We start from the raw sequence: 13,220 nt of genomic DNA on the forward strand, positions 1-13,220 counted from the left end.
TCCCGACCGACGCCAACAACGCCGCGAAACAAACAACTTAATGGGGGGATAATATTTCGAACGGCCTCTTATGCCTTTCTGGTAGGATCTTGAGTGTTAATGTAATGACTACGCGATTTATTCGGGCCGATGTGCTGCTGAGTAAGGAAAGATTGCTCACTTCGGGATTTATGAGGATGATCTGAAGTGTTCAAGAATTTTCCGAATGACACTCCACCGAATGCTGTGTTAATATGTAGATACAGGGTGGGCCATCCATAACTTTCCACCAAGAATTTTGAGCCTTGGGATGGAATAACGAAAAAACGCTCAGAGAGGTCAAATTTTGTTGAAAAGGGGACAAATAAGGGTGTTCAAATGAGTTTGCTATCACTAGCCCTGTTCAAAATCAAGGGTGTTATGATTTTGTAGTTAAAGAGTAGTGGACTGTATGGAAGATTGAGTTGGAGATGGTATAAAAACATTTATTGAATATCGTTCACAATCATAAAATGAATATGTCACCTGCATGAAGCTAATACAGTAAAGCAAACTAATATTAACAACATCTATAGACTTGGAGATACATTATTCAACTAAAAACAAGAGATGGTCCAGGGCAGTTCAAATGAGAAGTCACTTGATGTCAGACTTAGACGTTGAGGAGTTCAATAAATTCAATATTAACAAAACGATTACACAGTGATAGAGCAATCAATTGAAAATTGATTGCGAGAGCCTCTTTATTCCATCAGAAAACGCGAAGGTTAGAATACTGAATTTCAAAGAGAAGACACGAGAGTACAGAGAAATAGGCCAGAGGTGAAACTGCAATGTCTAAGTCGATCGATACATTAAATATGAGTAAATCAATAAGTATATGAGCAAAAAAAGAGTCGCACAAGTTAAATGAGAAGCACTAAATTAATGAATTTGAGAAGCACTAGAATATTAAAAATAATATGAAAGGGTCAATAAATTGTAATTAAATGAGAAGCTCATTAATTAAATGAAAAGAACAATCATAATTAATTTGAGAAGAATATAGTATAATTCATAAACATTGAGTTGGTCTTGAAGAGTGCAGAAATTTATCATTGAATTCAACATTAACACGTTCATCAGAAAAACAGAAGAAACAATTGATAAATTAAGAGAAGGACAAGAGAGTAGTGAGTTAAATCACTAATCGTTGATTGTTTAGATGTGCTGAAGGCTGAGAAACCTAACATGTATGTTGAGTCCGATGAATGAATATGGAAAAGAATCAATGAGAGTACAAATTATAAGGAGTAGATCATACCAAATGAGTGTACACGAGTACTCGAGCAGACTTTTCAGGGTGGAGCCTAGGTCGAGAGTGTATCGAGCAATATCAATGATCGTTTAACCATAGTTGAGGTGTTCACATCCTGTTCTGAGGAAAACTACTACATCCAGGGTCCACCCTGGAGAATATGAGGATTCATTCATCTGAAACTCAATAACAGTAATTATTTACATGTACATAGAGGTGGTCATAAGAGTTGTCTTAAAAAATGATTAAACTGATTCTAATAAAAAGGAATATCATGAGCAGACAATAAATCATTATTATTGAGAAGGACTTAAGAAGTTTCATTCCTGGTGCTACATACCCATTTTCATGTGAGAACATCTAGAGAAGTCTGAAAATCTATATAAATTTTGAAATGTATTAAAATATATATTTCTGAGAAGGCAATTGATCGATTTGTCTTGAGTGGACGTTTCAGTTGAGCGGTGCTAGCAAGGATTATGAATCTGTTAAGATTCTGAAATATCTTGCACGTGGACTCATTTCATCAAAATGAAATTATCATGAAAATGGTGATATTAATAATTTTGAGAAGTCTGAGTATACTTTACCTTATGAGAAGAACAATTTAGCACCAGGATTGAGCGAGAAGACTTGAAAATTGAGATTAACTAAAAGAGGTGAACTTAAACGAGGTGATACAAATCAAAATGATTAACAGCGGGAAGTGAATTCTACGGTGCTAAGAAAGAAAATCCTTAAGAAAATGTGTGGTTTTTCACTTCTGAAAAACACTGAAAGTGGGGCCGCTGCGTCGTTCAACCAGCGCACCGCAGAATCGGGGTACCATACGTGGCCACCGGAGCTGGTCAGGAGCGTCGACTGGAGAGAGGTCGAAAGGGGGGCTTCTCTCAATTTTTAACAACCCCTCTAGCCGCAACCCCTAACAGCTCTCATTTTTGAATAGGGAAAAAGGGTCGAGCAGCACCTAGTTGGAAAGGCAATTCAATTTCCTGCATGAGTGTATTTTTTTCATCGCTTTATTATTATACAGAGTGACTCAGTATTTCATCAATAACTTTCACACGCCGAATTTGGATCTTTGAGAAGTAAAAAACGCTCGGACGGGTCAAAAAATGAATTCGATATCACTACCCCTTTAGCAGCTACCACTTAGAGCAATTATTTTTGAATAGAGATAATAGGTCGTAAATAGTGCGCTTTCGTTTAAAGAGGGGGTAGTGATATCGAATTCATTTTTTGACCCGTCCGAGCGTTTTTTACCTCTCAAAGATCCAAATTCGGCTTGTGAAAGTTATTGATGGAATACTGAGTCACTCTGTATAATAATAAAGCGATGAAAAAAAAATACACTCATGCAGGAAATTGAATTGCCTTTCCAACAAGGTGCTGCTCGACCCCTTTTCCCTATTCAAAACTGAGAGCTGTTAGTGGTTGCGGCTAGAGGGGTAGTGATATCAAACTCATTTGAACACCCTTATTTGTCTCCCTTTCAACAAAATTTGTCCTCCCTGAGCTTTTTTTTGTTATTCCATCCCAAAGCTCAAAATTCGGGGTGGAAAGTTATGGATGGCCCAGCCTATATATGGAATATCGAATATCGAATGCATGTGAATTATATCAGAATGTGAAGAAAACGGATATTTTAGGGAGAAAATTACATCGTTTTGGAACAATCAATATCCTGCACAGCAGCAAAATAGTCATCAATCAATCTAGGAGGAAATTAGTATTTGATAACATGAACAATCCCTATAGGGAGAATATATTATTTTGGTATAGATACGTCGATGACGTGATAGTTTGCTGGACAGGTGATCGCGATGAATTAAACAGCTTTCTATGTTGGCTTAATAGTTTACATCTGAATATCAACTTTACTATGGAATTGGAAGAAGACTCCGAAATACCTTTCCTAGACCTGAAACTGAAACGTCTGAACAACAGAATATCGTTCAGTATTTATCGAAAGCCGACACAGACCGACCACATTATCAGCTTCAGTTCATCCCACCATTTAAGCCAGCGCCTTTCAGGACTAAGGTTCTTGGTACACCGACTGTTTACCACACCGCTCTCAAGCGAGGATTTCCAGTCTGAACTAAACATTATCAGACATATGGCGGTCCGTAATGGATACGACGTGGGATGGGTCGATGCTTTGGTAAGAAAAGAAGACATTAAACGCCTGAACAACGAGGCTTCGATCCTCCAACAGCATACGCCCAATACTAAATACATGAGGCTTTCTTACATCGGGCCGTTGTCTACTCGATTGGGAAATGTTTTCCACAACCACGACATCAGAGTGGCCTATAAGTCCCCCAACACCCTGTACAATCTTCTGGTGCACAACAAGGATAGTGTACCACTGTTGCAACGGAGCGGCGTTTATAAATTGACCTGCGGAGACCCTAACTGTAACGTGGTTTACATCGGCAGAACGAGCAGAACTCTACAACAACGAATAAGCGAACATCTTCGAAGTCAGAGAAGGGACAACTGCGACAAGTCTATCTTTGGCAGGCATTTGAGATTGAACAACCATCCCTTCGATCCGGAAAAGGACGCCAGAATCATCCACCCGTCTGGCTTCGGTTTGAGACAGTCCGTGTTGAAGGAGATAGAGATTTTCTGCCACATCGACGATGTGTCTATGGTCACTCTCAATTCATTGTCCACACACGTTTTCCCCCGCATCTTTGATGTTCTTAAGAGGGAGCCAAATGTAGAGAGGATCGTGACATCGGAAGACTGAAGGAGTTACCCTTTCATCCTTCTGCGGCGCCGCCTCTGTGCTGACTGCGAGTCGATCCCTTCTGTCAATCTGTCAGCTGTCTTGACGGCGGTGTACCTGCGTGCCGTAGCTTTATTGTTTTGTTTTGTTTGTGTATTCACTTCACTTGAAAATTCTTTTTAAATTTTCAAAGTTTGTGACTTGAATTTTAGTTTTGTATCTGTTATATTTTTTATATGTTGACAAATATGTATGACGGTCGATTTTTCTGCCCACTTGGAAAGCTATGACAGGACTGCTGCATCGTAAGTTGAACACATATATTTCCGATATTTTTCCACGAACTTTTCTCTTCCTTTCGTTGCAGTCGTCTTGTTACTTGGCTCCCGAAGATGGTGATGTGTTAACTCACCGAAACTAGTCGAGCAGACGTGTTTTTGCAGTCTGATTAAATAAATTAAGTTCTCACCAAAAATAAGGCATATAATTATCCTCTCCTCATTAAGATGGTGAACGCCAAAGGGTTTAAAGAAGTTATGATGATCGCTAGCCTGGCAGTTTTAACCCGCCTGCTTTTCAAGTTGGGTAGAAGGACAAAAATTGCATCCGGTCACATTTGGTTCAACAAGACTTGTCTCAGGGAGAACATATACCCCAATTATATATTAAGATCATATAGGACAAGCACAATTCGTCGAGAAGGTAACTTTCTTCGCAACCATATGAAGATAAAAATGAGGAAAGAAATAAGCAGGTGGCATTCCAACATCTACAGAAATAGAATGAAGATGAAGATTCTTGACGACATACTACAGACTAGACTCCACCCCATAGAATTGGATGAGCTACGAGCGAAGTTGAATGCGCAATTATATAACCTGTCCAGACGTAGATTCAGATCACTAAATAATAAAATACAAAGTTTGAAAACCAGAGGAGATCCATTCCACGTTGACAACACTGTCCTTCCTCCAATAAATCATACATTCCACCCTAGGGTGAAACTTCTGACCCCCACAACGTTCTCGAAGGACGAGCTCGACCTTCTGAACCTGGGTTTGAAGTTTGCTATTCCTCCACCCGGTATCTCTGGAATTAAGTCTTTAATTGCAGATTTAGAGTGTGCCACTCGTTCCATAGTTAAAGAAAACTTCAACGCATTATCCTCCAGATTATATACCATCTTAAGTAAATATAAGGAAAGAACATCACCCCTCTCTTCTCACAAAAATCTTAGATCCATTATAAAGTCGATAAGACAGAAGATATCCACCAATAATCTTTTCGTTTCAAAGGCTGACAAGGGAAACTGCGTAGTGATTATGCCGAAGGACCAGTACAGGTCACTGGTATTAGAGTATATCACAGCAAATGGCTTCGTTAGGTTGCAAAATGACCCTATAAAACAATATATTAAAGACTTCACCAGCATCGTCAACACTTACGCACCTCAGATATGTGAAAGCTATAAGAGATTTCTGCCAATGAATCACGTTCCTCCCCGATTATACGGTTTGCCCAAAATACATAAACCAGCCATCTGCATAAGACCGGTTCTCTCATTCTGTGGCACTCTGGCAAGTGGATTGGCGCGATGGCTAAGTAATTATATCCACACTCATCTCCAATATCAGTCTCCATACAGTATTGCGAATCCCACCGAGCTTGTTGCAAATTTGAGAAATGTCCACATACCTAATAACGCAATTCTGGTCTCCTTCGATGTTTCCAACCTATTCACGAGTATTCCTTTGTCTCAGACAATGCTTCTGTTCAAACACATCCTATATACATCACCTTTAGACAACGAACACTGCGACAGCATCTTTCATCTTGTCGAGTTGTGTTTAAGGCAGAATTACTTTACTTTTGAAAATGTATTTTACAGAATGGAGGACGGTCTCGGAATGGGTAACCCCCTGTCTCAGAGCTTCGCCGAGATCTTCATGTCTTTCTTCGAGAGGAAATTAGTATTTGATAACATGAACAATCCCTATAGGGAGAATATATTATTTTGGTATAGATACGTCGATGACGTGATAGTTTGCTGGACAGGTGATCGCGATGAATTAAACAGCTTTCTATGTTGGCTTAATAGTTTACATCTGAATATCAACTTTACTATGGAATTGGAAGAAGACTCCGAAATACCTTTCCTAGACCTGAAACTGAAACGTCTGAACAACAGAATATCGTTCAGTATTTATCGAAAGCCGACACAGACCGACCACATTATCAGCTTCAGTTCATCCCACCATTTAAGCCAGCGCCTTTCAGGACTAAGGTTCTTGGTACACCGACTGTTTACCACACCGCTCTCAAGCGAGGATTTCCAGTCTGAACTAAACATTATCAGACATATGGCGGTCCGTAATGGATACGACGTGGGATGGGTCGATGCTTTGGTAAGAAAAGAAGACATTAAACGCCTGAACAACGAGGCTTCGATCCTCCAACAGCATACGCCCAATACTAAATACATGAGGCTTTCTTACATCGGGCCGTTGTCTACTCGATTGGGAAATGTTTTCCACAACCACGACATCAGAGTGGCCTATAAGTCCCCCAACACCCTGTACAATCTTCTGGTGCACAACAAGGATAGTGTACCACTGTTGCAACGGAGCGGCGTTTATAAATTGACCTGCGGAGACCCTAACTGTAACGTGGTTTACATCGGCAGAACGAGCAGAACTCTACAACAACGAATAAGCGAACATCTTCGAAGTCAGAGAAGGGACAACTGCGACAAGTCTATCTTTGGCAGGCATTTGAGATTGAACAACCATCCCTTCGATCCGGAAAAGGACGCCAGAATCATCCACCCGTCTGGCTTCGGTTTGAGACAGTCCGTGTTGGAGGAGATAGAGATTTTCTGCCACATCGACGATGTGTCTATGGTCACTCTCAATTCATTGTCCACACACGTTTTCCCCCGCCTCTTTGATGTTCTTAAGAGGGAGCCAAATGTAGAGAGGATCGTGACATCGGAAGACTGAAGGAGTTACCCTTTCATCCTTCTGCGGCGCCGCCTCTGTGCTGACTGCGAGTCGATCCCTTCTGTCAATCTGTCAGCTGTCTTGACGGCGGTGTACCTGCGTGCCGTAGCTTTATTGTTTTGTTTTGTTTGTGTATTCACTTCACTTGAAAATTCTTTTTAAATTTTCAAAGTTTGTGACTTGAATTTTAGTTTTGTATCTGTTATATTTTTTATATGTTGACAAATATGTATGACGGTCGATTTTTCTGCCCACTTGGAAAGCTATGACAGGACTGCTGCATCGTAAGTTGAACACATATATTTCCGATATTTTTCCACGAACTTTTCTCTTCCTTTCGTTGCAGTCGTCTTGTTACTTGGCTCCCGAAGATGGTGATGTGTTAACTCACCGAAACTAGTCGAGCAGACGTGTTTTTGCAGTCTGATTAAATAAATAAAGTTCTCACCAAAAATAAGGCATATAATTATCCTCTCCTCAATCTAGGTTTTGCCTGAGCCTACGGTCATGAGCTGCCATCTATTACTCGCTGAATTTCGAAGCCCATCTGAAAAATTTGCCTCTGAAGTTAAAAAATAGGAATAATATCCTGCATAAGATAGCTGGTACTTCATGGGGTGCTGCTACAGCTACTCTACAAACGGCAACCGTATCTTGCTCATGTGCAAAAAATTGATGCTCATTGAAGCTGAACCTTTCTATGAGAACGATAACTGAAACTATTGGATCTTCACATATTCTTCAATGTTTACCAGTTCTTTCAAACATTGTACCGCCTCATATTCGTAGACAGACTGCGGTTATGAATTCCTGGAATAAATTTCAATCCTGTCCCAACTCGTTTCCAATTCTATTCTACAATCCAGAAAGTACGATTCCAAGACTAGAGTCGCGTAAATCTTTATGGTCCAACTCTTTCTGCAATTCGAATATAAGGGACAAAGACCTTTGGCAGTCTGAATGGAATAGGTGCACTATTTTCAACAAAGAATTAGTTACTGATCCCGCTAATAAAGTTCCTGGTTTTGATCTTCCCACGAAAATATGGTGTATTCTGAATCGTATAAGAACAGGTCACGGACGTTGCAATAGTATGCTTTTCAGGTGGAATTCAGTTGAAAGCCCTAGTTGTGTATGCGGGGAACCATGAATAATCTATGGTTATAATCATTGTCCGATTTATAAATTTCAGGATGGTTTTACATGCATTTTCCTAATCTTTTTTGAATTGGGTTGTCAATTTTAGGTCAATCTGACACATTGATTCTAATTTTATTATTTTACCTTTTTCTACTTTTGTTTTCTCTATATTTCAGATAAAGTTTCTGGTATTTTAGAGAAGACTTACTGGATTTTCCTTTTTGTCGTGGGAAATGCCCTTCGATATAAAATATTTCAGCTTATTTCGTGAATCATTACAATTCACTACACTCATGGGGAGAAAGGGTTTTTTTACTGAGGTTTTTCCCTAAGCTTTTGTATCATACACTAAATTGTATGGTACCTCCGTTTACGCTAACCTCTGCTAAAACTGTATCTCATAATACACATGCTAATTATTGTTGGCTGTTTGCTCTGTATCAAAAGAATATACTGGGTGTTTTCAAAGACGAGACTCATCAAAATAAGTCGTTTAACCAAAAATTGTCTATATTAAATATGCAAGATGGCTGAGATACAACCCCTAGAATTTCGACAAAATTTCACTGTGTAAGGTGACTCCAGCATTGCAAAAACGAAACAAACTATAAACATATGGTTGGACAATGAATGATTCAGTATACCAAGTTCGTTGGATCAGATGCATCAGATCACTTTTCAGAGAATCATAATGGTTGTATCGTGCAAAGGTGAAAAAAAAATAGGAAATCGAGGCAGTTTCTTGAAAGTGCTTATATAAGTTATGTTGAAAAAGTGCTATGATGTGTCCCCATTTCATCCCATTTTTACGACAATTGTTGGAATGTTCGAACAAGAAGTTTGTGATGCTCATTATGAAAGAATTAGTGAATAATTTGGACGAATTTTATTGGTGAGATTTTTAAGTATGATTTTATGTTTTATTTTTGTGTCCTAAGTCTCTTCTGTCAGTTGGTAACGAAATGAGCCATTTCATAAAATCGTGTAAGTTACTAAAAAATAATGACAACAATTCGGCAATCCTAAGTTTCCATTTTCATTACCACGTGAATATCGAACGAGCCAATATCCTAAACGAAACCACATGGTCGAATAAGGAGTTAAGATTTTTCCCTCTGCTTTGCGATAATTCAGCTAACAATTGGTCTAGGGTCGTATTAGGATCTATTTTAATAATCATTTTCAATTTTTTTCTCAACTTTGTCATTTTGAAAGTTTTGTATAGGTGATTTTTGGTGAAACGCTTCATTTTGACCAGTTCTACCTTCTGTTGAAAAAAAGCCTCACCTCCAAATACACCGTGTATATATATTCGAGTTCAATGTTCGTTACGCACGGTTAAAAATAGATTCATCATTTCGTGTTATTTCGTATATGTTTTTGAATCATATTGAAACAAGTGTGTAGGTACCTATATTTTTTTGACATCAAAGCTTCGGCCATAACAGGAACGGGATTTCATCAAACGCGTAAAAAATTCATTTTCAGAATTCCTGAAAGGGATTATATATTTACCTAGACATTTCATGCTTCATAGCCTAACTATGAAAGAAATTGGCTCGTTGGAAACGTTGCTGGATTATGGGACTAGAATTTCATAAAATGCGTCCACAAATCGAATCCACTTCAGTAGCCTTCAGTCCCGTTTCCCAAGTTACCGAATGACATGAAGTACAGTGTAACCGTACACGATTGGAACTCATATCGGATGCGGGATCGCATTTCGAATTATTGTTCATTCAAAAAATATTCACGAGAATGGATTCTGTTAAGGTGGATATCAACTAGCGTATTCCAAATAGAACAGTGTTTGTATATTATTATTTTATGTACGTTTCTATTTTTTTCACTTGTTCAAAAAGAATTCAGCATTTAAATTATTGGTATGTGTAAGTATTATCTAATGAAGGGTGGCACAGCTCATTATAAAAACTTAAAATGGCTATATCTTTTTATCATGGCCGAATCGGAAAAAATGGTATAGGGAAAAAGTGTTTCTTTCGACCTATAGAATCTACTGTTGAAACATTTGTACGAGTCGCAGACTCACCCTGTAGATGAAATGGATATACAGGGTGTTTCATGAGTCGTTGGCCATAGCCCAATAGTAAATGCAGGTCATCCAGGCCTTCCAGAAAATTTGCTTGTTTTGTATCCTAAGGCTATTAGTTTCGGAGATACGGGGTGATCCATGAATATTGAACTAAATTTGCGATAGCCATAACTCTGGAATACATGGTCCGATTTCGATCAAATTATGTGGGTTTGTTCACTTCAGAAAGCTCTTCCAAACGGTTCATGAAATACCAATATTTTCAGGGCAGAACTCAGAATATCATGATTTTTCATTCAAGCCCCGAAATCTATATTTTTCACATCCCTTATAGAAATTTCGTTATTGCCATGAAAAACTACATGAAGCATTCTAACGAATTCATTTTTTACTTTGCATGACACGCTTGACACAAGGGAATAGAAACCGGACGAATTCATATTTTATGTCATTTTTTCGAAATGCGGTCCTGTTTTTATTTCTTCGGTGATAATATTTATTGTCCTTTGCGGAGATTCTGAATTATTTTGAATTATGTTCCATTCTTCTTCATTTTAAACCCTCAGCACATACGGAGTGTTCGTAAAAAAGTGTTTAAAGTATGCAACGTCGAGCAGTGAATTCTTCTGAAATTACCTACATATTGAATTCAGATATAACTGATGTAAAACCCTCTTGGAGAATGTAATCCGTAAGAGTATTTGCTTCATAACACACGTCACTATTAAATTAATTCTTCCGAAAAACCTTAACCTTTTTATTTCCTTTCATAAAACAACAATGAAGGAACCGAACGAATTCATGTTTTATGTCATTTATTCGAAATGCGGTCCCGTTTTTATTCCACTGGTGATATTATTCATTGTCTCCGGTCGAGAATTTGAATTTTTTTTAATTCTCTTCTTCATTTTAAACCCTCAGTTCCCTATGAGTGTGCGTGAAAAAGTGACAGGCACTTCTAACTTCACGGGAGCATTTGCGGCAGAGGATAGAAGAAGCCTGTGCAGAAGTTAAACAAAATCCCGATTTGATGGGAAGGGCAATAAATAATCTGATTTTAAGCGCTAGGAAATGTGTTCAGATAGAAGACCTCCATTTCGAACATCTCTCATGATTGCACAATTTCATTGTTGAAGAATAAATTTCAATACTTATGGGTGCTTTTAAGCAAATACACTTACGGATTATATTTTCCAAGATGCATTTGTATCTAAATTCAATATGTAATTCCAAAAGAATTCACAGATCGACTTTGCCTACTTTTAAACACTTTTTTTCGAATACTCTGTATGAGCTGAGGGTTTAAAATGAAGAAGAGTTGAACAGAATTGGAAATAATTCAAAATCGCGGCAAAGGATAATAAATATCATCACCAAAGGAATAAAAACAGTGCCTCATTTCGAAAAAATTACATTAAACATGAATTCATTCGGTTCCTTCATTGTTGTTTTATGAAAGGAAATAAAAAGGTTAAGGTTTTTCGGAAGAATAAATTTTAGTAGTTATGTGTGTTATGAAGCAAATACACTTAGGGATTACATTCTCCAAGAGGATTTTACATCATTTATATCTAAATTCAATATGTAATTTCAGAAGAATTCACAGCTCCACTTTGCATACTTTAAACACTTTTTTACGAACACTCAGTATGTGCTGAGGGTTTAAAATGAAGAAGAATGGAACATAATTCAGAATCTCGGCAAAGGACAATAAATATTATCACCCAAGGAATAAAAACAGGACCGCATTTCGAAAAAACTGACATTAAATATGAATTCGTCCGGTTTCTATTCCCTTGTGACAAGTGTGCCATGCAAAGTGAAAATTGAATTTTTTAGAATAAATTATGTTGTTTTTCATGGCAATAACGAAATTTCTGTGAGGGATGTAAAAAGTATAGATATTGGGGCTTGAAAGAAAAATCATGATACTCTGAGTACTGCCCTGAAAATATTGATATTTCATGAACCATTCGGAAGAGCTTTCTGAAATGAAGAAACCCATAAAATTTGATCGAAATCGGACCTTGCAGTCCAGAGTTATGGCTATCCCAACTTTTGGCCAATATTCATGAATCACCCCGTATCTCCGAAACGAATAGCTTTCGGATACAAAACAAGCAAGTTTTCTGAAAAGCTGACCTGCATTCACCATTGCGCTATGGCCAAAGACTCATGGAACACCCTGTATAAGTACCTAATTTGCTCTCAAGCCAACATTAGTTGAGAATCTCTCAAGAGTCATTTCAAAACACTTCAACTATTTTTTGTTCTAAATTGGAATGTGAAGATAAGATAAACCTATTGTTTGTATTTAAAAATGTCGAAGAGACTATGGTCGTTAATTTTCACCAGACCCTCTGCTTTTAAGGTTCTAGCTTTAAAATGATGATTCTGCAATTATTTTCCACTCGTGGATTTAATTTTTTCTATGTTAATTCAAGCAATAACATGTACAGGCTGGGCCAATTTCGATGTTTTAGCACTACAGCTTTCAAACCAGAGGGGATAGACAAAATCTGATACCCCATTCCCGATTTCTTTTTCTGAGAAACTAACAAGAGTAGTAGTCCTTTTTGGCCACCTTCTTTTGTTTTCGAGTTACAAGCGAAAATTGTAAAAAATGGCGATTTCGAAATAAATTTATATCTCCGCTAATACCGATGATAGAGCTCTGAATTGAAAACATTAAACAGGCACTTTTTTAAGTAGAATCCAGTGGTGTGCTTGCCTTTTTAGCACGATTTTTAATTACAAAGCTATGACCCAAAGTTATGTTTTTTTAAATGGGAACACTAGATTTCTATGCAATTTTTTTAAAGCTTAATTTTCACTGATTCCAAAAATATATAACATCACATGGTTTGTATCAATATAAATAATAGAAAATGGTCAAATAACTATTTTCTCAATATTTCTATGGTTTTAACTTTTGACGAAAACAGAAAAATTGAACATCTCATAACAAGAGCAGTCTCCTTCCGGCAATGTCATCCTTTCTATGCTTTTTACCAA

General features: G+C 37.7%; 2 protein-coding genes across 2 annotated transcripts in view; both read left to right on the forward strand.

Moving 5' to 3' along the window:
• The window catches only part of LOC123323010 (glutamate receptor ionotropic, kainate 2), a 540,373-nt gene that overhangs the window by 444,408 nt on the left and 82,745 nt on the right, over positions 1-13,220 (forward strand). The gene's annotated exons all lie outside the window — the stretch shown is intronic.
• Positions 6,310-7,467, forward strand: LOC123323009. Its single transcript, XM_044911183.1, has 2 exons — positions 6,310-7,296; positions 7,359-7,467. The coding sequence occupies exon 1, from the start codon at positions 6,374-6,376 to the stop codon at positions 7,010-7,012; it is 639 nt and encodes a 212-aa protein (XP_044767118.1). The 5' UTR covers positions 6,310-6,373; the 3' UTR covers positions 7,013-7,296; positions 7,359-7,467.

This window comes from Coccinella septempunctata, chromosome 1, assembly GCF_907165205.1.
Source record: "Coccinella septempunctata chromosome 1, icCocSept1.1, whole genome shotgun sequence".
NCBI lineage: Eukaryota > Metazoa > Arthropoda > Insecta > Coleoptera > Coccinellidae > Coccinella > Coccinella septempunctata.

Excerpts from the sequence above, each read along its gene's own strand:
- LOC123323009 (XM_044911183.1), top strand. The coding sequence starts at position 6,374 with ATGGCGGTCCGTAATGGATACGACGTGGGATGGGTCGATGCTTTGGTA.